This window comes from Mauremys reevesii, linkage group 1, assembly GCF_016161935.1.
Source record: "Mauremys reevesii isolate NIE-2019 linkage group 1, ASM1616193v1, whole genome shotgun sequence".
NCBI classification, from domain to species: Eukaryota; Metazoa; Chordata; order Testudines; family Geoemydidae; genus Mauremys; species Mauremys reevesii.
The window spans coordinates 13,031,376-13,057,116 of record NC_052623.1 but is presented as its reverse complement, the minus strand read 5'-3'; the positions used below and the strand labels follow the sequence as shown (position 1 = coordinate 13,057,116).

Genomic DNA, 25,741 nt, shown 5'->3' with positions numbered 1-25,741 from the left:
CTCCTCTGCTGGTGCTTACTGCAGCTTCCCTTGGCTAGAGCTCGGCTAATTGGCTCCAAAGTCCGGGAGTTCGATTTCATCCCCTCCAGCAGATGGTTTGTGTTAGCTCCAGTCATCAGAAGGAAATGGATCTGGCAGCTCTAAAAGGGACTGGTTCTTAGTGCTCATTTCATGGTAAATGCCAGAGGTAGGAGTACAGCAGTGCCCTGGCGCTGCGGTGGCTGTAGGGATGGGGTATCTCCCCTCCCTCCCAGGACAGCATTGGTGCTGCTGCGATTCCCCAGAAAGAGTTAACAGGAGACCGTGGAGCGGAGCAAGGGGAGGAGTTTCTTATCATGGTGTTTGAAATGTGAGAAGGGCCCAATACAGGAGCCCTTTCATCTCTCCAGAGAACAAGCCTCCCCAGCTCTCTCCAGAACCTCTTTCCAGGTCTCCAGCAAAACGGGAATCTGACCAATTTTATGAGGGTTTTTTTCCTCTCCCCGAAGGAGTCTGATTCTTCCAAAGAAACCCAGGCAAGGAAGAGAACCTGAAGAACCTTAAAGGGTGTGTTACAAAGCGCTGCCTTGGAAGCTTTTTAGGGGTGGGAGGCTCAGAGGTGGCTAAGGAAAGTCAGATATGTGCAGGTCTTAGCTTTCGGCTCATGCCACAGCAAAGCCTCTAGTATGCTCCGCCGGGTGCATTTCCATGGGCAAGTCTCTTGGGTGTGGCTTTCCTGGGATTTCAGAGGAAAGGGGAGGAGCCTGGGTCCCATGAGCTTTGATCTCTGGCCAGCACTTGCCGAACTAGGAAGGGTGCTGATTTCAAAGTAATTCATTAACTGTGCTCTCCTAGCTTAGGAAGGACCATTGGCCAGGATCATCCCTGGCAGGTGTGAACTGGGCTCTGTGAACACCAAGAGGTTCTTGCTGACACTTCCCTCCAGTTCGACCCCACCCGTGACGGAGCGAGAATGCTAGTGCAGACAAGGCCTTGGAGTCCATGGAGTTTCACCAGGGAGAGATTTAGCCTAGTACACTGAAGCCTGCGATCGTGCTCACTACAACTCTAAAATCCATTCCTTCCTCGGTCGTTGTTCCCGCCGATGTTTCAGTGCAACCCTGGGGAGGAGGGAATCTCTCTTTTCAGATGAGATTTGTCACTACGAGAGTGTCCTAGCTAGTGTCTGGTTTGGTTAATTACATTCTGCTGACCTAAATTCCCTCTGCAGTTCCAACTGGCTAGAGTGTTCTGCTGCGTTTCCTGCCCTCTGGATTGTGTGGCGTATTGCCCTGTGCTGTTAAACGACTGCTGTGTTTTGCCTCGGTGGTGGTTGCGTTTCAGCAAAGGGGGAAATAATCCCGACGTGCCCTTTGCCTGCCTTACCAGGCTGCTGCAAAGCATCAAATTGCTCCCGCCTCTCCTGGAGCTTGGCTAACATTCAGAGGCCTCAGAGTTGAGCCACACTTTGCTAGGTCTCAGCTTAGCAGTTCATGTTTAGCTCTCCTCTGGGTTTTCCTGGGATCCTGCTCTCTTCCAGGTAGAGCAGCGTTGGTGCTTAGCAGGGACACGAAGGCCGTCACCCAAGCGGAATCAGCTGCTGCTCACAGGTTGCCAGCTCCTAAGCTGAGAGCCTGCTGGAGTGAAGAGAAATCCTCCCCCTGCTGTGATCTGGGTGGGGGCGGGGTGGGGAGAAACAGAACCAGCCGTTTAGTGGGGGAGGGGTGGGTTGGACGAGCCAGAAGTAGCTGCTGCTAGCATCTATGCTGGATGCTGTTAGAAGCCCCCCTTCCATCCCCTGTAGCTTCCCCCAGTGGGCTCGGTCTCAGCAATTGGGTGTGGGGCTAAGAAGCTCCCTTCGGGTGAAGGATGGGAGGCAGCAGCTGCCGCTAGCGGTGAAGGAAACCTGGCAGTCTGCTACAGAACAAGTTGTTTAAGGCCTTTATGCCACTGACTCGAGGGACGGCTCTGATGGGGACCCCCTCCTCCTCCTCTTGATGGTGGAGCCTTGGCTTGAAACGTTCAGGGTGGGTGGGGAGGAACCGGACTGAGATGTAACTCTCCAAGGACCAAGCCCCTAGGCTGAAAGGCGATGGAACAGTGTCTTGCTGTAGCTGTCTCGGGGGTCTGAATGAGGACCTCACGCACCGACAGAATGAAATGCAATGGAAAACCACAAACATCAGCTGCTCCTTGCGATCCCCCTGGGAATCAGGCAGGCTCTAGCCCCACAGATGGGAGATGAAGGCAGAGTATTTTCAAGGCCAGAGGAAGAGCTGGTGTCAGAGCTGGGTTAGAAATTGGGAGTCTCTGACCCCAGTTCTCTGTTTAGTCCTGTACCTACTGCTGTCAATGGACCTGCTCCTCGGGGTGGCAGTGAAATGGGGGTCAGACAAAGCTTAGGAGATGAAAGAGAAGGCACTGTAGTGATTAGGGGGCGAAGGGGGGTGCTGGGGAACAGGGCTAGTCTAAAAAAATGCTTGGTCTCTGCCTTACTGAGCGACAGTGGCAAGTCAGTGTTCTGCGTGGGGACAGCACACGCCTGTGGGTACTGACATACTCCAGTGTTTGTACTTGTCCAAGATGTGGTAATGGCTCTTTTCCACTGGTCTCAGGCCATACAAAGGGATCCAGGGCAGCCCTGCTTGTGGTCCTTCGCACTGTGTTATAATTCGACGACTCCTGCCCCTCCCGTAGTGCTTGTATCTTAGCAGAAGATCCCACCGCCCCGAGTAGGTTAGTTCCTTCTTTGGAAGAGCCAGAGGAGGTGGCACCAAATGTGGTGGGGACGGAGGAGACCGCAGATGGCTGCTAAAGCTTAACTGGTGACTAGTTTGGAACCGTATTCTGTAAATGGATATGGAGGGTTAAAACCAGGCCTACTGTAACTCCAATCCCTGCTTCCAGCAGAGCTGGATCTGGCTGATAGAGTTCAGAGTAAATTTCTCTGGTCTCCCCATCATCGTGGCATTCACCACCTGCTCTCCACATCAACAGTGGGGAGACACCTTTAACCTAGAACCCTCACTCTCTGCATAACTTACAATTCCCAGCAAAGATTTATGTGGTCTCCTGGGAGCAAAGATGGGATTCAGCAGACAGCCTGGCAGTGGTTTGCTTTAGAATCAGCTATTTTACAGATTTTGTTTCCCCTACGCTGTGCCTGTCTATTTCTTGTCTATTTAGTCCGAAGCTCTTTGGGGAAGGGACTGGCTACTACGGTCTTTATCCGGCGCCCAGCACGATGGGACTCGGATATTGGTCGGTATCTAGACACTACTGTAATAAAATTGATTACGCCATAGAGAGAACAGCTTGGGGAAGTGACATAAACACACTGGAAATTTCCACTACATGCATCCGACGAAGTGGGTATTTACCCACAAAAGCTCATGCTCCAAAACGTCTGTTAGTCTATAAGGTGCCACAGGATTCTTTGCTGCTTTTACAGATCCAGACTAACACGGCTACCCCTCTGATAATAAACACACTGTAGAACTTGGAATGGCTTTCAGCTGAGACGTAAACTTCAGGCCCTGACCTCTCTCAGACAACATAGGTCCAAGGCGTTTTTTAATTGGTATCTGAGCTGTGTTTCAACTTAGGTCCTCAGACGACTACTCCACTGTGCATTCAGGTGGATGTGGCATTCTTTGCTGCTACTCCTAAACAGTTGTAACATCGTTGTGTGTGGCAGAAATGCATCGGTTCTACCCCAGAGGTGGTTGCATTTGTAGGCTGGATAAAGTGATTCCCCCGGACTAGTTCATAAGGAAGTTTGAGACTTTTCAGGATGAAGGGTGCTAAATACATATCTAGCAATACCCAGCAGCAGGGGTCTGGAAGCCAGGAGACCTGGCATGTATTTGGCTGTACCATAGCAGAGTCACTTAACCTCTGCCTTCCTGCCAGTGAATTGAGATGCTGTCTCACCACTTCTGTACAATGTGCCGAGATACTCCGAGGAAAGGGGCTATAGAAGCAGAGTAGCCTTTCATGGGTTCCTCTCTGACCTGAACCCATGGCCGGTGCTGGTTGTACATGAAGCTGCATGTTCCATTCAGGCTTTAACTACTGTTTTTTTTTCTTGGCCCTTTTAGGTTTGGAGGGTAACCTGGCAGCGTCACAAAGATGTCTCTTCACGCTACGAGGGCCAGTGCTCTCCTGGCCTGGGTAAAGTGTCCATGCCTTACTTCTGCCTGCTTGCCTTGCAGTATGAGTGGAGAGGCTCTTCTCCCCTTGGCACAAGGCCTTCTTAATTGCTCCTGCTTCTTTGGGCATGCACTTCTCCCTGGGGATGCGGGGTGGGGAACCTCCTCTGCAGCTCTGAGCGGGGATCAGCCATTAGAGTGAATGCAGTTGGATGGGCACTGGTGGGTCTGGAGCCTTCCTGCCTTGTAATGTCACCTTCTGGGCTGCTCTCTGTAAGGCTCCGAGTTCTACAGATTTGACCGGGTAGCAGGTGAGGGTGGGGGGACGTTTGCTCACAATTCCTGTTGATGAGTTCAGTAACTCCTCGCTTAACGTTGTAGTTCTGTTCCTGAAAAATGCTGCTTTAAGCAAAATGATTTTAAGCAAATTCAATTTCCCTATAAGAATTAATGTAAATGGGGGGGAGGCGGTGTTAGGTTCCAGGGAAATTTTTTTTTGCTGGACAAGTCCTGTGTGTGTGTGTGTGTGTGTGTGTACACACACACACAGTATAAGTTTTAAACAGTTTAATACTGTCCACAGCAATGATGATTGTGAAGCTTGGTTGAGGTGGTGGAGTCAGAGGGTGGGATATTTCCCAGGGAATGCCTTACTGCTAAATGATGAACTAGCACTCGGCTGAGCCCTCAAGGGTTAACACGTTGTTGTTAATGTTGCTTCACACTCTACAAGGCAGCACGAATGGAAGGAGGGGAGACAGCACAGTGGAAAGAGACAGAGACACACACAGTGTGTGCAAGTGACAGAGAGACCTATCTTGCCAGTTTAAGTACCCTGACCCCACTCTACGTACATTGCCTTTTTAAGTAAATCAGCGAGTTGAGGCAGCAGCTGCTGCCAGCAAGCTCCCTCCATACTGAGACGTGTTGTCTGTTCTCTCCCCCCCACCCCCACTCTGTGAAGATGGGATAAAGGAGCGGGGGGGGGGCAGGGGACCACCCTGACATTCCCTCTCTTTCCACCCACCGCCGTACAGCAAGCAGGAGGCTCCCAGGAGCAGCTCCAAGGCAGAGGGCAGGAGCAGCACACGGCCATGCAGGGAGGGACAGCTGAACTGCCGGCAACTGAAAGCCTGCTGGGCGACTGCCCACAGGGAACTTCAGGGTGCTGATGGGGGGCTGCTCTTTCTGCAAGCAGTGGACAAAGCAGGCGGCTGCCAAACGACATTATAAGGGAGCATTGCGCAGCTTTAAACGAGCATGTTCTCTAATTGATCAGCAACGTAACAATGTTAACCGGGATGACGTTCAGTGAGGAGCTACTGTAATTGGAAACGCTGGGCCCGGTCAGTTCCGCCTTGGAAACTTGCCCTGAAACCAGTGCAGGGGCCGTGAGCCTAGTGGCTAAAGCACAGCAGGAGGCCAGCAGGGACTTGCACTGGGGTTTCTAACTGTGCAACTGACACGACTCTCTCCGGTCAGTCTAGCTGTAAATGAGGCAGAAGGTCCTTGGCAGACTTTATGCTGCCTCTGAGCATCTCCGGGGAAACGCGTTATGAATGAGTCCCATGTGAGTGTCTTGTCTTTGGCTGTGTGACTGTCTTGTCACAGGGTGCAGGAGTCGTATTGGACATCCAGATTCAGGCTTGAATTGGACCAGCTCCTGCCCTAGAATCTAAGCTTTCAAGGCCAAGGTCACCCAAGTCAGTCACTGGCAGAGCTGGGCGACGTGCTTGCTAGTAGGTTCCTAGTTTTTGACTGTCCTGTCCTGTCCTGTCCCCAGGTGAACAGCCTGAAGGTCGACAATCCCCTGAGTGCTCTGTCACAGCTCCGGGACTGCAGCGTCTTCCTCAAGATCATCGACAAAGTGTGAGTAGAAGCAACTACAGAGTTTCCCTTCGAACTGCCTTGCTGGTCTCTGGCCAAGAATTAGAGGGTTTTAGGCTGCCACCCATCACCGTAATATCTGAGCACTAAGCCTATCTGCCATGGGGAAGGGCGGTGGGTCCCGAGCCTGCCTCTCAGCTGGGGAGTATTAGGGAGAGTCCCTGGAGGTCTGATGGGAAAGGTGTGGCTGGTACCCTGGTTCCTTTGTGCAATGTGCTCTCAAGTCCCTCCTTCTGCTGCCTGTTGGCTTTTCATTCACAGGAGTTTTTTCTGGTTGCAATTCCGGCTGCCCCAGCACTGAAGTACCTCCCCCACCACGGGAGAGTTTGAATCCCCTGCACCTTGGTTCCTTAGGTTATTACAAATCCAGTCCCCTCTAAAATGGAGTCTGTCGCCGTGCTGACGACCCCTGTGAAAATGCAGTTCTGTCCTGGGAAGCAGAACGACCCGGGGGGTTGGAGAGGTGCTCGGTACCGACTGTGCCTCCAGTACGTCAGCATCAATCCTCTTGGTGTACGCTTTTCACAAAACGATCGCTCCATGCGGGACTTCTTACTCCTCCCGCAAGGGAAAACCTGCACAACGCCTTCAGCGGGCGAGCCTGGGACTTTAAATTCCAAACTTTGCTAGACACTAAACATGATGGACTCCATAAAGGCACTGGATTTATGGCTCATTACAACAATCCGTAACGCACTAACCCCCCCTTTGTCCTAGAGTGTGATCGACACAGCTCCACCAACACGGCAAACGGAGGCAAAGGTGGTTTTTCTAACTGGCAGCCCTGCAGGCTCCCCTGGAATCAAGCAGGGTTCGTTCTTTCTCAGACACTGTGCTCTGTAGTTAAGGTTCTGCTGGCCAAATCCTGCCTACCGTGACACCTGTGCAGCTCAGTTGCCTTCATCAGGTGTAACCCAGGACAGAATTTGGTCCTGCAGTGGGAACTCTGGGAGCTCCTCTAATGATGCACCATCCACAATAGAGTCCAGCTCACCCTCCTGTAGCTGTTGGCTCTGAAGGGCTAATGGGGGTGTGTTTCCCCCATAAGGGCACTCCTCCTTTACCCTTCCGTGCGCTCAAGGCGTAAGCCTGCGAAGTTTGGCATCCCCAACCTTTCCCCGTTCCTAGGGCTCCGAGCAAAAGGCACCCACCTTTACCCGGTTCCTAGGGCTCAGGACCTAAACTTCCCCAGGTTTGCAGGGCCGTTTGCCAGTGAAAGAGCTTTTACCCAGTAATATTCTTAACCTCTATTTATTAACAGTTACCAAAACAGAATACACACACTAAGCATACAGTGCTCACCACTACTAAGGCAGCTGAACTTTTCCTGGGGGCCAGGCAGGTTCTCTGGGGCTCCTCCAGCTTCTGCATGGCAGGGCGTTGAGGTCTGGCAGCTCTGATCTTGGGCTGTGCCCTGGAATTGGTTCCCGAAGAACTTCCTTTTGGACCCCAGTTGATATAGTGAAACTTGAGTCCTGCTTAGCTCTACCTGAACCGAAGTACAACAGAATTCTTTGTCCACTCCTAAAATACTGTGAAACTATTCTTTCCTCACTCATACCCCCACCACGTTAGTTGAGTTAAATCTTGCAAAATTAACTATGCAACAGACAATCAAAGAACCAGACAGACAAACAATAGAGAAATAGGAACCATAAAGGCAAAACAATAAACTACACATTTCACAACCACAGCTGTTGGGAAGTGATTCCTTGCCAGACAGTTTCTGTTTCTTTATCTGGCGGTGGTGGGTATTAGAACAGGAGCCTTCTCAGCAGCCCGATATGACATTGGTTTGATGCAGTTTAGATGGAATGTGAGGATGTGACTTTCTGCTTCTTAGCTGATGGTTGCCGCTGTCCTAATGTGGCTGCAGAAAAAGGCCTCAGACCTTTCAGGTGTCAAAGCTGCTCAGCTCCTCCTGCTTGCTGGCATCGCACAGGACAGCTCTGTGCAGTAAATAGGTGCCGGGTCCCATAGACACTTCTTGCTCTGAGCGGCACCATTCCAAGGCTGGGAGCTCCCCTGTCAATGCTGCATGGAAGGGAGCCCTGGCAGTGGTGAGGCAGTTCTCCAGCACTGCTGCCCCCAGGGAATGCCAGGCTTGCTTCTGTGTATCTGCAGGATTGATAAATCTTCCCCCCACCCCCATATCGCAAAGGGCTCTGTATTCATTTCCGTAAGTGAGGAGTGCAGAGACCTGGGGGAGGACGTGGGGTTACTCTGGGGAATGGCTTTGTAGGAGTAGCTCTTTTGGGAGCAATGTTTATTGGCTGCGAGTTGGGGTGATGGGGTCAAACATAATGGAAGCTGAAGTGGTAGAACTGAGCATGCTCCAGGATTTAGTTCTGTGTAATTATTGAACTAGAAAAGGAGGCCCTGGTAGGAGAGGGTGTAGCGAGACTCACTCACATTCAGACATCACACTGCATTTCAAATCCTTCCTTCAGGAGTCTTGGTGGAAGCCTGTGATCTATAATTATCTCTCATACTGCGTAAGGAGAGCCCGCTCTTGAGCTGGGATCTGATTGTGTCAGGGGTGTGTGGAGGAAGGAGCTGCCTGCAGGGGGATATATTTAGTCAGCCCTGGTTAATCTCCTTCATCTCTAACTCAGATTAACAGAGGAGCGGCCCGAGGAGCATGGGCTGTATGTGCCGACTGGGCTTGGCGGTAGCACAGGACCCAGGATCATAAAGGGAGGCTGTAGGGAAGGTGTTGTGGGACCTGCTGATCTGCAGGTGAACTCTCTGAAGTAGGAGGAGACTGGTTTGAAAATCCCAGAGTGCTGATGCTCCACATGCAGATTACAAAATTCCAAACGCAAAATCAGCATCCAACATTCTGTTTCACTGCCGGCCAAGCCGCTGAGTTCAAGGACCTTGGGTTTCCTCTGCAAGGGCAGAGGGTGTCAGGCTTGTCTGACATCCTAGGAAGGGTTGCAGACATGTGAGCAATTCGCGCATGAGCTAATGCAATCGGCTCTTGTAGGGGAAACGTGGCATCTTGAACTGGGCCTTGGCAGTTAACTCTCAATTCCCCTTCTTAAAAATGTGGTGCAGCTTTTAAATGCAGCTATCTAAGACTGAATGCAGGCTTGGTGTAAGAGTGCATCTCCACTGGCACCTCCTGGTGTATGCAGGTGCATTTCCATGGCAGAATTTGGCCTGTAATCTGTTCATGTTTGGGTTCCTAACATAAACCTCCTTTAAAGCACCAGAATGGTCAGACCCTTGTGACAAGCTCTGAGCCATTCTAGCAGAGCTGTACCACAAATGGAGACATTTCCAAAGCTTTCCAGGTAGCAAGAGGCACTTTCCACACTAGGTCCTATTGTGGAGCTGCGTCCAAATGGTTCTAATCGGCAAGCTGCTTCCCACCAGGTTAGAAAGAGCTGAGGGGGTGGGGTGCACGCTTTAAATGCACGACGTAATTCATTTAGTGGAGACATGTATATTTGAGAGCTCCCTCTGCTGGCTAGTCCACAGCAGTAACGTTAATTCCCAGAGCTGTGCTGTCGGGCTGGGTCACAAATAAGGAAATAAACAAAACCACGTGAATGTCAAGCTCCCGCACAAACAGGGAGGGGCGGGTCTGTGTTTACCAGTGGGACCTAGTTGGAATCTGGGGTGGCGGTGGAGAAGCGTTTGTGTTTCGTGCAGGTGGTAAGGGGCTGCAGCCATTCTTGTCAGGGTCTGTAACCGGCATGAAGTGGGTGCACTCCCCCAGTCCTTACGGGGACTCTCCGATCTTGGCTGGGCTTGTGACTCGAGCTGGCACAGGAAACCGGCTAGGCTTGTGGTCTTGCCTAGCAGCCGGCCTGTCTGTAATAAAGCAACACGCCCTGTACAAGCAGCAGTATCAGAGTAACCCGTGTGCTCTCTTCCAGCCATGGCTCTGAGGAGGGACAGTCTGTTCTGCAGCAGCCCCTGCCGGAGAGGATCGAGTTCATCCGGAGCTTTCTCCAGAGTAAGAATCTCGCAGCTGGGTCTGAGCTCACCGACTCCCCTGCGCGTTCCACCCCCGGAGTTGTGGCCTAATTCCAGGTGGTTCTAGGTAGAATAGGTCAGGCTCAGGGTCATCAATTTAGCCTAGATCCCTTGGATGTAAGTAGTGCTACCCTGAATCCATGGCGTCGAGCAGCAGTGCTTCTTGGGGGCACCTGCAAACGAGCACCCTAGAAGCATCCTGCTGGGCAGGCTTCCAGGGACGAGGGTGATGCTGTGCTCCAATGGCCGGTGCCAAACACGAGCTGCTAATGTTTGGTTTTCTAATGCCACCTGACCCACTGATTGGCTGGACCTTTGGGACATGTCCGTGACGCCTTGTGCCTCAGCCAGACCCAGCTGGAAACCCCGAGCCGGCTAGCTGCTGAGCAGAATCTCCCCAGGGGACGTGGGGACTGAGCTGAGAGATGATGGTTTGCAGGGAGCTAGTGGTAGAAGACTAAAGGGAACAGAGGGATCCCAAAGGTGGTGCCGGGGGAGTTTAATTGGAGGAGTGGGTTGCAGGAAGCACACTAAAGGGTGTAGCAGAGGGATTTTTGGCAGGGGATGGCTGAGTTACCGTGCCTATAGATAGGAGGCCTGGCTCTGTCAGTGAGCCTGCCGCCATGTTTCACGTGACCTATGGAGCGAAGGCAGAGATTCCCTTCTCCCTGGGTTTCAGATCAGTGGTGTCTTGTTTTCGCTGCCCCTCGCTCTAATGGCGGGTAAGTAGGGGTTAGGATGGGAGGTTGGCCCACAATGGCGTTGGAAATGGAAGATGAGGGAGGAGACCCTGAGGTCCAGGCTAGTCCATCCCCCAGGGGTCAGTGCAAAGATGTGTGTCTAGAACTCTCTGGATTCTCGTTGCAGAGCACTGCAAGCACAAGTCAACCATGGAAAGCCCTGTGTCCATACCGAAACTCTTAGAGGGAGAGGAGCTGGAGCTGGCCAAGGTACCTGTCTTTGCACCTGGACCAGCACTCAGTAAAGACAGGCCTATCCGGGGATGGCAAGTCTTCCTGGACCTTCCGTGTCACAGCCATCTTATCTAAACTTGGTCCTAACGGGGACTGTAACAGTGTTGGGACTCACCACCATGGCGCCTCCCACTGGTGACTCCGGGAATTAGCTCAGTCCTTGGAGGAGCGCCCTCTGCTGGTGGTGTCCTGTCCGTCCTCTGCTCCTTTCCCGTTGTCTGGACCCACGTTGCTTCCTGCCCTGCGGCGTCCCCTTCAGGACACGGCCCTCCGGCAGTGCCCACTGCTCCAGTCTCACCCCCTTCCGGGGGTCTGGTGTTATTAGCAGTCCTTCTCTGCACCCCAGCTACCGTGGTCAACCACACCCCAAAGTCTAACCCCTAGAGTCAGGGGTCTGGTGCAGTCCACTCTCACCACATCCACTGGCTGGGTGTTTGTGCAAGGGGGAAGGTGGGGACCCAGGCCCACCCTCTACTCTGGGTCCCGACCCAGGGACCCTTTGGTGGCAGCCTTCCTGCCCTCCTTGTCTCCCTTTGTGCGCCTCTCTCCCTGGGCTGCTTCCCCTTTGGCCCCCAGGTAGTGGGCTGGAGTTCCCTTCTACTCCCCCGAGCCGAGCCGGCACTGCGCTGTCCCAGATGCTGGTCTCCTCACTCAGGAGACAGACCTTCCCCTCTGAAGGTCTGGGAGAGACTACCTGCTGCTAGTCTGGGCAGCCTTTTTATATGGCCCAGCCTAACCCTCATTGGCTGGCTCTACTCTTGGCCCTGATTGGCTCTCAGTAAGCCCTTTTTTAATTGGCTGCCAGCCTGTGCAGCTTCTCTGGCTTACTCTAGCCCCCTCTCACGTGGGGGTGGGGCAGCTGCCCCACCACACAGACCCAGTAGCTCCCTGAAGAAGGTCTGCACTCCAAGGGGTACAGAGTGCAAGGTGGAGGTTCCCATGCACTGGGGAGTTCCTGGTTGGAGAGGAACAGCTTAGTATTTCCTTCCCCTCCCAGAGCCACTCTGTGAAGGGCATCTCAACCTGCCCCTTGTTCAAGAGCGCTTGGGGTAAGAATCTTAGCGGGGTTGAGAACTCGGGGCAGGGGATCCTGCCAGATGCCCCTGAGCAAAGGGGTGAGTGTATCTGGCATATCTCTGGTGTCTCCAGACACCTCTCCCAGCAGCCTAGTAAAGGCAGCGAGGTAGTACTGCTGGGATAGTGGAGTGACTCTGCATTTGGATGTGTGATTTGTGAGGCCTGTTTCCCCTTTGTGACGCTGCAGTGTCTGTTTCCAGGTGACCATGCTGCTCCTGTACCACGCCTCCATGAGCACCAAAAGCCCCAGGGACTGGAACGAATTTGAATACAAAATCCAGGTAGCCCTCGCCAGCTGCATTCAGACTCCTGCTGTAGGCTTTTGCACGATGTCCCCCTTCCTCTGCTGCAGTCTGGTTCCCGGTTGGGTTCTCCCCGAGAAGGGTGGCCTTGTGGCTAAGGCTTGGGGTTCTAGGCCCATCTCTGCCACTGAGTTGCAGTGTGCCCTTGGGTGAGTCACTTCACCTTGGTTCCATCTTCTGGAAAATGGGGCTAATAATGACCTGCCTCACTAAGGTGTTGAGACGGATGGTCTCAAAGGAGGAATCTTTCTCCTTCTCCCCTTCCAGTGGATCCACAAACCCCTGCTGCTGGTGGGTAGACTTGGATATGGACTCTGTGTTTCAATGCACAGAGAAACACCCCTCAGATTGGACCAGGCTTTAACTTCTGGGTCACAGTGTCAGCTCCCCAATACTTTCCCCTTCCCAGCATGACAGATTGGGGTACGGGGAGCTGGCGTCCTACTGAACTGCCTTCCCAGTGCTTGCACCGTCGCTAAGCAACAGCTGCTCCTGTTGAGGCCAGGGGCTGCGGCTGCAGCATATCTGCTAACACTGGTGGGTCTGTGTCGTAGGCTGAGCTGGCCACGGTCCTCAAGTTTGTGCTTGACAATGAAGAGAGCCTGAATGAGAACCTGGAGCTCTTCCTGCAGAAGAAAGGTGAGTGCTTTGTGGACGAAAGGTTAAAAGCAATGAATCATTCAGGCTGGCTTGGATGGAGTCCTATAACCCAAAGTAGCATGCACTGCTGGCACCAAACCTAAATAAGTGGCCAAGCTCTGGGTAAGGGGCAGTAGTCATTGGACGTGATGTCAACACCATGCTGGCCCATCTCCAGAGCCTCACTAAGTCTGAAGGTTAATAGAAAGTGATTGGCCTTGATGACGATAGCAGCAAAAACCGTTCCTGAATGTCCCAAGCCTTTGTCACCGTCCTCCTCTACTGTTAATACTGTTGCTTCTAGTCAGTAAGGGAAACGTTTTCTAGCAGCATGAAAACTGAAGTGCTGAAACTGACCAGCTGCTGCAGTTCAAGAGTAAAGTAGCAGCAGTGCAGACTTCCCCAAATGCTTCTGATGCAAGCCCGTGACGCAAGACGGAGCCCTGAGATGGCAGGGGCTGCCACGCACAGGCACGACTCCATGTATGCGCTCTGTACTAGTGACCCCTCCTTCTCCGGGATCTTGCACTGATGTATAATGCTTCTACGGGGCCTTTCTTCTCAGGGAGTCTCTCTCTCCTTGTGCTGCAACAGCGCAGGCCACAGCTACCAAATCTTCAGAGAAGTGGCACTGTCTGTATTTCCAAAACCAGAGCTCTTGGCTGCCACAATAACAGGCGATTACAGAAATTGTTGACGCGGCTAAGCGCTTGGTCTCTGGCTGGCTCTGAAAAGAATAGGCTATTCTGCATGGGCACCTCACATTCTGGTGGATCCCAACTGTTTCGCAAATGGCACAACATATAGTGCGTCTAAAAGGCAGCTACCTCTGGGGAGGTGGCCAGGCAGGATGCCCGCAGCACAGCTGTGGGGGAAGGGGACGTTTTGCCTCAGCCACCAAAGTAGGCAGGGTGAACCCCTTACTCTTGGATTCCCATGTAGAGCAGCAAGACCTCGTGGGGAGGAGGGGTTTAAGGCCTTATCTGGATACCCCACAGTAACCTGTTTGGAAGGATGAAGGGCTGGGCTGACCTGTGTTCCTAGAAACGTAGGTATTTCAAACCTGAGGCTTTATGCCTAGAAGCCGTCCCCTCTGGCACTACAGCAGGCAACTCAGGGTCTCATGTTTGCTCTCCCCAGTGCCACTTTCATCCTCCAGCATCTCTAGCACCAGTTCCGAGGAGCAGTCCCCCGTGTTCTCCCGCCAGCACAAGCGAGAGGTGCGCTTCCTGGAGCTGCAGAAGATCGCCTCCTCATCCAGCATGAACAAGTATGTTCTCAGCCTTCCTGGGGAGCCCGGCTTTCAGGGGGGGAGCCCGGCTTTAACAGCATCCTTGGGTCCTAGGGCAGGGTGAGTGCTCAGCAGATTAAAAACTCCTTCCTGAGACTTGGGCCTTTCCTATTGCAAACATCTATTCAGCACAGTAATTGTCAGATCAGCTCAAACCACTGGTCTGTTTAGCCCAGTGTCCTGTCGCTGATCGCCAGTAAACAAAGCACATCCCCCTGAAGCAAAGGCCAGTCTCCAGCATCTTGTGAAAGGCTGGGAGAGCAGCAGAGATCAGAGAACTAAACTAAAATCCCTCACACCTTGGTGGCTCTGACCTGCAGTATAAAGGGAGATTGAAGGGACTTGGTCCTGGAATGGAAGGTATTTCTGCACCCGCCCCAGGCCTGAGCCCCGTTCAGTGAGTGGGACTGAAGTAAGGGTCCTCCTTTTCACAGTGGTGCCCAGCATTAAGTGGTCACTGCGCTAGATGTTGTTACCATAACAGGTCTGAGATTCTGCTAAGCAGTAAGTGTGAGGTGACTGCTCCACCTTCTCTGGCCTGTGGTATCATGTGTTGTGTGGCTGGTGCTTTCTTTTCAGCTTCCTTCCTGGCTCGCCTGCCTCCCCCATGGGTGACATCATGCAGACCCCGCAGTTCCAGCTGAGACGGCTGAAGAAGCAGCTGGCAGACGAGAGGGAAAACCGGGATGAGCTGGAGCTGGAACTGACAGAGAACCGCAAACTCATCACAGAGAAGGGTCAGTAGCTATTGGCGTGATCTGGGGAATCGTGTATGTGCACCCCCTGCCTGCTGCAAGTACGGCCAAGCCCACGGTGTTGGTGCAGTGGGTCTGTCTTGTTGGAGGCTGAAGGCTTGCAGGTCTTGGGCATCTCTGCTCTCCAGTGTTGGAAGGGAGCCCTAGAGAGCTACCCAGTCCCTTTCTGTACATGGTGGCTGCACTGTCTGTTCCAGGAGCAGGGCCTCCAGTGGTGCTGGCTATTTGTCAGGAGCCCAAGGACTGCATTGAACTTGCCTATGCAGACAATCAGTATGGCCAGTGGAGCAGGCATGTATTGGAGAGGGTTTGGTGCGACGCTTCCTGGGGTACCCGACGTTGCGAGGCACCTTGCTACCACCTGCCCTTAGTGTGAGGAAGCCTGTCTGTAAGTCAGCTTTTCAGTTCCACAGGCAGCACTAGCATTATCTAGGCACTGCAGGCCCCACTGTCACTTTGCAGGTTAGCGAGAGGCGCACTGGAGCCCTCTGAGCGTTTCCCCAGCCCTTGCTCCACTAGATACTCGCAGTATTTACAGTTTTCTGCTTCCAAAGTGCACCTCCGATCACCACTCCACGTAACACACCGATTTCTAGTGAAATCAAGTATACATTTGTTTTAACAAAGCATGGAGATTCAAGCCAGTAGCAAGTGGAAGTATTAGAAACAAATGATTTACGTATAAAATAAATCAGAACATGCATTCTAGAGCGTAGACTTAACTATAAGGATATCCAGTTAATTAACAAAATATAGCTCATCCCCAAATCCTTGCAGTGTTGTACAGCCTGGCTGGTTGGGACTCCCTTTTCATGAAGCAAACACACTAACAGTTTGCCTGCTAGGTAGAGGATCCTGTGTCTCTTTGCATCCCCCGATAGACCCTAACGATCCTTTGTCTTTAGTCACAAACAGCACAACACCCGCTCATTGGGGGTTTTTTCTTGGATTTGCAATTGTTAGACTGGTATCCGGCTTAGTATGCAAACAGACCTCCGTTGTAAGGCCTACAGTGTGCACATGGCCGGACACAGAGATAAGCAACTGTTGCCTCCTAGCTGAAAAAAACCTGGCTGAGGTTTATCACCTCCTGGTGGCCTGTCTTAACTCCAGGATTAAAAACGTACTTTCTAGTGTAGATACATAACTCCTTAAATATTATCCATAAAGACCTCACATGCCACCTGTTGGTGAGCTGTTATGCATATATCTGACCCAGGGGATCCCGGTAAAAACCCTGTGCCCTCTGCCGGTTGGTCTCAAGGATCCAGTGGTCACATGCAGGTTCTCCCCGTCCAAGTTCTGACCAGAGCAAATAGGCGACACTGCACCGCCTGTATTTGAAATGAGCTCAGTCTCTTGGCTGCTTTCTCTGTTGGCTACCAGCAACGAAAAGCTGCTCCATCCAGCACAGCCATACGAGTCATCCGACTCCTCCTGGGTATGGGAGTCAAGTAGCAGCTGCAGGCCACACTCGAGTCTCCTGGTATGATCAGTGCTGGCTGGGATGGCTTTTGTGGTGTGGATGCTCACCCATTAGGAAGTGGACTAAGGTCCAGTTTGTCGTTTAGGCTTCCAGCTGGCTAGTAACAGCTGCTTCTCTTCCTCCTCCCCAGAGACTCAAATCACCATGATGCAGCAACGGATCGACCGCCTGACTCTTCTCAATGAGAGACAAGCTGCTGATCAGCTGGAGCCAAAGCAGCTGGAAGAGCTGCGGGAGAAGAATGAAAGGTAACTCCTCCGAAGTAGCTTCTTTCCAGGGCTTGTGGGTCCTTCAGATAGGTGTTACCCGTCATTTACGTAATGCATGGGCCAAGAGTGATTAGAAAACGTTGCCTGACACCCTACTCTGCATCCTCTGCTATGGGGATTGGTCCTGCTTTGAGCAGGGGGCTGGACTAGATGGCCTCCTGGGGTCCCTTCCAACCCTGAGATTCTGGGATAATACAGGCCCATAGAAGTACCTTAGAGGCTGCAGTCCATATTGTTGGAGTCTGTGGGCTCTATTGTAATCTCTCTGATACCAGAGAGGAGGTGGATCTCTGCCACTGTGTATTTTTAGTGTCTCTGTTCCTTGGACTGCCTGTGAGCACCCACGCATACATGTGTTGTAATCAGACTCGCGCTGGCTCTGTGGGGAGGACCTGGGTACTCGCCAAACCCCAAGACTACTGTTGTCCTCCTGTCCTGCCGGAAAACTGGTCCTCAAAGATCGTGCAGCAGCTCCCCAGCGGGTGTAAATTGGTGTTGACTTACCCCAGTTCTGGCTCTAGGGAGTGAATCTCGGTTCCATGAACAGCACCTCTCCCTTCGCGGGACATGCCCCATCCATCCAGGGTGACCAGAGAGAGGGAGAGAAGGCTAGTGTTCCCAGACTCCCTGGCATGCTGCCTTATCTCTGAAGTCCTGGCAGAAGTTGCTCACTCTGCAGTGGCACATGTAGGCTGAGGAAGTAATGGAGAAATCTGTCTTGCTTCAGCCTGGAAAGGGTGATCCCTGCCGGGATGTCTACCAGGTGGAATCCTGCAGCAGCCTCTAAGCTTCCCCTTCAGAGTAGATGTGATACGTTCCATGGAGGTCTGAAAATTGACTTTTGCTTTGCCCTATCGCTATTCTAGACTTGGTGGCCGGCATAGTCTGGCTGTGGGGCTGGGAGACGGGAACTCCGAATCCTAAACCAGGCTGTGACCTTTTTATTGTGACATTGAGGTGCCAAGAGAATACGGGATGTGCCTCGTTTCCCCATCAGCGTCCTCAGGAGGATTAAGATGACTCTGTCTTTGAGAGCAGCTTCCCAGCTCCTCTCTCAAGCCGCTCTTCCGCTAGGCAGACAGTGTAATGCCATCTCCTCTCCCACAGCTTGATCCTGCGTTTGCATGAGGCCCTAAAGCAGTGTCAGGACCTGAAGACTGAAAAAGGCCAGATGGACCGAAAAATCAACCAGCTGTCCGAGGAGAATGGGGACCTCTCATTCAAGGTACGGGGCACCCCTTCTTCCCCCCGGTAATGGTACAAACCATTGCGGTCAGAGCACGAGTAGCATCAGCAACAGCTTTGCACCCGTACTGTAACTGCATTTATAATGGCTAGTTTTATACCAGGCCTGACCTTGCCCTGACAGTGATGTCTGTTTGAGAGTGAATTTGCCGTACTTCATTTGAATCTGCGGGTACTGGATGCTTTGCCGTTCGGCTTCTTTTTATAAAAGGTTCTTGTGAGTAAGTAAGGGTTGGCAGCGTAGGTTGCATTCAGCTGACCCCTCCGTAATGATGTGTTCGGGGAAGAGCGTGGGCCGGGTGTTGTGATGCGATGGGAAAGAAGGGTCTGGTGATGGTAAAGCCCTGGACTGGGATTCAAATAGAAAGGAGCACAAACACTGCCAAATTAAGTGCAAGAGTGTAATAAGAAAAGCCAAAGAGGAGTTTGAAGAATGGCTAGCCAAAAACTCCAAAGATGATGATAAAATGTTTAAGTACATCAGGAGCAGGAAGCCTGCTAAACAACCAGTGGGGCCCCTTGATGATCGAGATACAAAAGGAGCGCTTAAAGACGATAAAGTCATTGCGGAGAAACTAAATGGATTCTTTGCTTCAGTCTTCACGGCTGAGGATGTTAGGGAGATTCCCAAACTTGAGCCATCCTTTGTAGGTGACAGATCTGAGGAACTGTCACAGATTGAAGTGTATCTAGAGGCGGTTTTGGAATTATTTGATAAACTCAACATTAACAAGTCACCGGGACCAGATGGCATTCACCCAAGAGTTCTGAAAGAACTCAAATGTGAAGTTGCAGAACTATTAACTAAGGTTTGTAACCTGTCCTTTAAATCAGCTTCTGTACCCAGTGACTGGAAGTTAGTTAATGTAACGCCAATATTTAAAAAGGGCTCTAGAGGTGATCCCGGCAATTACAGACCGGTAAGTCTAATGTCGGTACCGGGCAAATTAGTCAAAACAATATTTAAGAATAAAATTGTCAGACACACAGAAAAACATAAACTGTTGAGCAATAGTCACCATGGTTTCTGTAAAGGGAAATCGTGTCTTACTAATCTATTAGAGTTCTTTGAAGGGGTCAACAAACATGTGGACAAGGGGGATCCAGTGGACATAGTGTACTTAGATTTCCAGAAAGCCTTTGACAAGGTCCCCCACCAAAGGCTCTTACGTAAATTAAGCTGTCATGGGATAAAAGGGAAGGTCCTTTCATGGATTGAGAACTGGTTAAAGGACAGGGAACAAAGGGTAGGAATTAATGGTAAATTCTCAAAATGGAGAGGGGTAACTAGTGGTGTTCCCCAAGGGTCAGTCCTAGGACCAATCCTATTCAACTTCTTCATAAATGATCTGGAGAAAGGGGTAAACAGTGAGGTGGCAAAGTTTACAGATGATACTAAACTGCTCAAGATAGTTAAGACCAAAGCAGATTGTGAAGAACTTCAAAAAGATCTCACCATACTAAGTGATTGGGCAACAAATTGGCAAATTAAATTTAATGTGGATTAATGTAAAGTAATGCACATTGGAAAAAATAGCCCCCACCATATTGTATGTATAGTTGGGGTTAATATAGCTACAGCAAATCAGGAAAAAGATCTTGGAGTCATCGTGGATAGTTCTCTGAAGATGTCCACGCAGTGTGCAGAGGCGATCAAAAAAGCAAACAGGATGTTAGGAATAATTAAAAAAGGGATAGAGAATAAGACTGAGAATATATTATTGCCCTTATATAAATTGATGGTACGCTCACATTTCGAATACTGCGTACAGATGTGGTCTCCTCACCTCAAAAAAGATATACTGGCATTAGAAAAGGTTCAGAAAAGGGCAACTAAAATGATTAGGGGTTTGGAGAGGGTCCCATATGAGGAAAGATTAAAGAGGCTAGGACTCTTCAGCTTGGAAAAGAGGAGACTAAGGGGGGGATATGATAGAGGTATATAAAATCATGAATGATGTTGAGAAAGTGGGTAAGGAAAAATTGTTTACTTATTCCCATAATACAAGAACTAGAAGTCACCAAATGAAATTAATGGGCAGCAGGTTTAAAACAAATAAAAGGAAGTTCTTCTTCACGCAGCGCACAGTCGACTTGTGGAACGCCTTGCCTGAGGAGGTTGTGAAGGCTAGGACTATAACAGCATTTAAAAGGGAACTGGATAAATTCTTGGTGGTTAAGTCCATTAATGGCTGTTAGCCAGGATGGGTAAGGAATGGTGTCCCTGGCCTCTGTTTGTCAGAGGGTGGAGATGGATGGCAGGAGAGAGATCACTTGATCATTGCCTGTTAGGTTCACTCCCTCTGGGGCACCTGGCATTGGCCACTGTCGGTAGACAGGATACTGAGCTAGATAGACCTTTGGTCTGACCCGGTACGGCTGTTCTTATGTAAGAGAGTTACCAGCTCTGCCACCCGCTTCCTGAGTGACTTAAACTATCCTGCACCTCCATTCCCGGTCTTTAAACTGTGGCTAATACTGATCTCGTTACACTTGTTTTTTGGTTGTAGATAATTCCCTCTTTTATTTTAACTTCTTTTGGGGTATTTTTGAGAATGTCTAACTGGCCTTGGACCCCAGTGGCCAGTATTTATTATTTATTAGTTTTTTGTTCAGATACACTGAGTTTCTCATGCAGTGCGGCGTTCCCCTCCTGGCAGCTAGCCAAGCGAAGAAATGCCTCATTGCGTGCTTCCCACAATAGCCAGATTACAGCCAAGTCTCTTTATCGGGGCTGATGGCCTGTAGACCAACAGATATTTTGCCAACCTATCTTCCAAATCAGCTCCAGTATGGACATGGGGTAATGCTTGTTCAGTCCGTGGACTGCGCCCAAACTTTTGCAAAATTGTCTTAAAAGGAGTCATTTCCTGTATGAATGGCAATTTTTTCTGCTCTTTTTTAGCTTTGTTTTTAGGGGACTCCTTTCGCCTAAACATATTTCTTCATGAATTTCTTTTACCTTTACTTTTTTGTGCCTACGCTCGTGCTGGGACTTACAAAACACAGAAGTCTGTACCCACTGAAAACACAGAGCAGGATGGGGAAACACTAAGCCCTACCTTTTGGGCTCGATCCTGCTACGACCCAGGGTATATTCACCTATGCAATTTCCCCCCGACAAACGGGTAGGAGCGAGGACTCTAATTATGGCCATTTGTGTATATTTTATTTGTATAGTTTTCCCCAACAGATGGGTTGGAGTGAGGATTCTAATCCTACCCCTATTGCCCAGCACTTTTTCGACCGGGGCTGTGCACACCTCAGTGATCGATCACTTTATACGTATGGTATAACCTTCTAGCAATCACAGTGTGTGTCTTCCCCCTTTCGCAGTTCTCCATAAAAATGTTATGCTTATGAGAAGCACACGATCTTTTTCAGGGGAAAAGGCAATACGCCGCGTTTTATTGAAAATACAATAATTAGCATATGCATTCAATCACACACACACACACACACACACGCACACACTTTCTCCCTCTCTCTCTCTCTCTCTCCCGCCAGTCGATGTTATAGTTACCAGTCCAGAGTCCGGCTCAGTCTGTTGGCCAGCTAGCTTGATCACGGAGAGGGGGGAGCCGGGTTCCATCGGTCGTGACACGATGCTCTGGGGAAGCCTTGGCAGGATGAGCCCAAAGTTTCATGGCAAGGCACCCTGTTTATACAGTGATTTTCCATCATTGGGACCAATGAGTTTTGCACCGTCATGCCGTAAGCGATTGTTGCTTGACGAGTGCTCGTTTTCTTATATTGTCCTTCTCATTCTTGATCGTGTTCTTTAATTAAGTTCCTTAGGGAGTTACCCCAGGCTGGTTTTGATCACAGCTATCCTGTCCCCATTGATAAGTACCCGTCTCCTTTTTAGAGTCGTCAATCTGCCCTCCTCTGACCTTTCAGTAGGGGCGTGTTGCAGCCTCCTGGCGCCCTTGCGTCTGTCTCTGGTTCTTTCCTAGACCATCTGGTTCAGCGGTGGCCTTCACCCTTATTTTTTAACGCACACATTCCTCACTCTCACACACACACACACACACACACACACCAGAATTTTGAACGGGAACATCAAGTTGCAATGCAAAAGAAAACACTCTCAGCATTCTTTTACATCTTTCAAAATGCTAAACCTGCAACAAAATGGTGACCCTCAAAGGTCTGTTACTGCCTTGAAATCAGTCCAGACACAAATGATGCATCTCTACCAATGGCCCCTTAGGCCATTCCTTTCCCCTATTCAGAAAGGGTGGCTGGCAGAATATGATCAAATCATACCTCAATACATTTAATACGTGCTATGTTATCTCATTTTTTATTTTTCATTCTAAATTACACAAAATACAAACATAAAATCCTACCACTACGATCTCCCTCGCGGTGGGATTGAGAGAATAAACGAGCGTGTGCAAGGCTGCTGGATACAGCAGTGCCGGGGGGCATACAGAGAACAGGAAACAATCCCCTGCATGGCTCTTGTGAAAGGAAGGCTGAGCTGAACACCTGCTCTGCATGCCCTTGATAACCAGGCGGTGTTTGGGCGTCTTTCATTTTGGTCCAGCTGCGGGAGTTCGCCAGCCACTTGATGCAGCTGCAAGAGGCTTTGAACGAACTCTCCGAGGAACACAGTGCGGCACTGATGGAGTCGGGGGAGAAACAAACCCGCCTGGAGACCGAGCTCCACACCACCCTCCACGAGAAGGTAGGGAACGTTGTGCGGTACGCCCGACGGAACCAGGCAAGTCCTCTACATCAGGAGTCCTACAGGGTGGGTGATGAAGGACCCAGCACGCCAAACTTGATTACCAAGCTGGTGTCCTCTGGGCTAAGGAGAAGTGTGGAGGCAGCGTCTCTCTGAGGGAGGGGTGCCTTGCATGGATCAGCAGTAATACCAGCACGCAGTTGTGCGTAGCGTTAGCTAGGAGTCCTTTCTGTCCTGCTGAGAAAAGATGTCAGCTGTGCAGAGCGTGAAGGGGGTGGGGGTCTGGAATCCCAGCAGTAGGAAGAGGAGCCTTGGAGCGCCAGACAAGGATGCAGGATGCGTTATCAGCTCGGGTTAGACGCTCGCTGCAGGTGGAGACCAGAGAAGCACCAAAAACGATCAGAAGCAGCAAAGAATCCTGTGGCACCTTATAGACTAACAGATGTTTTGCAGCATGAGCTTTCGTGGGTGAATACCCACTTCTTCGGATGCAAGCAGTGGAAATTTCCAGGGGCAGGTGTGTATATATAAGCCAGCAAGAAGCAGGCTAGAGATAACGAGGTTAGATCAATCAGGGAGGATGGGGCCCTGTTCCAGCAGCTGAGGTGTGAAAACCAAGGGAGGAGAAACTGGTTCTGTAATTGGCAAGCCATTCACAGTCTTTGTTTAGTCCTAAACTGATGGTGTTAAATTTGCAAATGAATTGGAGCTCAGCAGTTTCTCTCTGGAGTCTGGTCCTAAAGTTTTTTTGCTGGAGGATGGCCACCTTAAAATCTGCTATTGTGTGGCCAGGGAGGTTGAAGTGTTCTCCTACAGGTTTTTGTATATTGCCATTCCTAATGTCTGATTTGTGTCCATTTATCCTTTTCCTTAGAGACTGTCCAGTTTGGCCAGATCAGCCACACCATCACCGGTTCATTCACCTGCACGTCCACCAATGTAATATATGCCATCATATGCCAGCAATGCCCCTCTGCTATGTACATCGGCCAAACTGGACAGTCTCTAAGGAAAAGGATAAATGGACACAAATCAGACATTAGGAATGGCAATATACAAAAACCTGTAGGAGAACACTTCAACCTCCCTGGCCACACAATAGCAGATTTTAAGGTGGCCATCCTGCAGCAAAAAGGACCAGACTCAGAGAGAAACTGCTGAGCTCCAATTCATTTGCAAATTTAACACCATCAGTTTAGGACTAAACAAAGACTGTGAATGGCTTGCCAATTACAGAACCAGTTTCTCCTCCCTTGGTTTTCACACCTCAGCTGCTGGAACAGGGCCCCATCCTCCCTGATTGATCTAACCTCGTTATCTCTAGCCTGCTTCTTGCTGGCTTATATATACACACCTGCCCCTGGAAATTTCCACTGCTTGCATCCGAAGAAGTGGGTATTCACCCACGAAAGCTCATGCTGCAAAACATCTGTTAGTCTATAAGGTGCCACAGGATTCTTTGCTGCTTCTACAGAACCAGACTAACACGGCTACCCCTCTGATACAAAAACGATCAGAGGCTTGAGAAAACCCGACCTATTAGGAAAGGTTAAAAAAACTGGCCTTGAGAAAACTAAACTGAGTGGGGACCTGATAAGTCTTGGTATATTACGGGCTGGTATAAAGAGGACAGTGATCAATTGTTCTGCCTGTCCACTGAAGGTAGGACAAGGCTTGGTCTGCAGCAAGGGAGAGTTAGGTTAGAGCTTAGGAAAATCTTCCTAACTCTCAGGGGAGTTCAGTTCTGCAACAGGCGTCCAAGGGAGGTTGTGGAATCTCCATCACTAGAGGTTTGTAAGAACAGGTTAGGCAGACACCTGCCAGGGATGTTCCAGGTTTACTTGGTTCTGCCTCTGGACAGGGAGGTAGACTGTATGACCATCTCAAGGTCCCTTCCAGCCCCACGTTTCTATGATTGATTGTTCCCCTCCCACTTTTGCTACCTTCCTCACTCTCGTGTCTTATTCCCCAGAAATGCTTGGAAGAGAAGATGGAGATTCTGCAGGGGAAGATCTCTCTGCTGGAAGACCAGCTGACAAGGCTGGGGGAGAGTGCCACGCAGGAGAAAGGAGAGGTTATGGGGGACATCCTGAAGGTATGGCTTCTTGCACAAGTCAAAGAAGGAACTACAGTGGAAGCAAGTGCAGAGGACTTCAGAAAAATGCCCTGATCTATTGAGGAAAGCAGAGCACAGGAAGCCCTGCCTAAATCTGTTTGTACATAGAGATTCATAACCAGCCCCTTGTTGAAATGGTGTCTGTAGCCAGCCTGCTAGCACCGCAGCAAGAAACTAAAGAGCTGAACGCTTGCATGCTGAGGAGAACCCCAGTCCCTTTGAGGTGGATTCTGCATTTCCCAGCTCAGAAGTAACTGACAGCTCTTCTGACTTACCAAGCAGCATTGAGGGGTGGGGGATAGCTCAGTGGTTTGAGCATTGGCCTGCTAATCCCAGGGTTGTGAATTCAGTCCTTGAGGGGGCCATTTAGGGAACTGTGGTAAAAATCTGTCTGGGGATTGGTCCTGCTTTGAGCAGGGGGCTGGACTAGATACCTCCTGAGGTCCCTTCCAACCCTGATATTCTATGATTGGCAAGGACCTCTTTCTCCTGGCTGGGCAGGGGGTGTGGTAGAAGGGTGAGGCACTCCTGGTTATGGAGGGAGGCAGAAACAAAGATGGCTAAGCTACAGTTCTCTCCTGCTGCCGGGCATGGTGAGGGTGAGAGATTCCCAAGCACGATCCCTTTCTGCATAGTACGTATTTCAGAGGGTGGCCCCTGATGTGCTCGCTGGCTGCTGGGCTCTCCTGTTACCCTATAGTGGCGGTGCTGCAAGAGGTCTCAGCTCAGTAAAGGCAGCTTTTGCTCTGGAGCATGGCAATGGTGGGAGAACTAAAAAACACACAGGAGCCAGGTAGAGTTAACGAGCGTTGGGTTTGCCATGAATGTGCGGCAGCTCGCGGGGAGGAAGAGCTAGCAGCTCTCTGAGGCAGAAGTGTCTAGATCTTCTG

At 50.7% G+C, this 25,741-nt stretch overlaps 1 protein-coding gene across 11 annotated transcripts in view; it reads left to right on the top strand.

The window, feature by feature from the left end:
• NUMA1 (nuclear mitotic apparatus protein 1) overlaps positions 1-25,741 on the top strand; it is a 69,303-nt gene that overhangs the window by 25,124 nt on the left and 18,438 nt on the right. For all 11 annotated transcript variants that reach the window (XM_039520947.1, XM_039520950.1, XM_039520949.1 and 8 more), the window contains 12 exons: positions 4,080-4,152; positions 5,914-5,999; positions 9,905-9,984; positions 10,872-10,954; positions 12,256-12,336; positions 12,912-12,996; positions 14,137-14,266; positions 14,867-15,024; positions 16,659-16,776; positions 17,905-18,022; positions 22,595-22,735; positions 24,708-24,830. In XM_039520947.1, coding sequence (XP_039376881.1) covers positions 4,111-4,152; positions 5,914-5,999; positions 9,905-9,984; positions 10,872-10,954; positions 12,256-12,336; positions 12,912-12,996; positions 14,137-14,266; positions 14,867-15,024; positions 16,659-16,776; positions 17,905-18,022; positions 22,595-22,735; positions 24,708-24,830 — 1,245 coding nt within the window. In that variant the 5' untranslated portion in view covers positions 4,080-4,110. The remainder of the gene's footprint in view (positions 1-4,079; positions 4,153-5,913; positions 6,000-9,904; positions 9,985-10,871; positions 10,955-12,255; positions 12,337-12,911; positions 12,997-14,136; positions 14,267-14,866; positions 15,025-16,658; positions 16,777-17,904; positions 18,023-22,594; positions 22,736-24,707; positions 24,831-25,741) is intronic.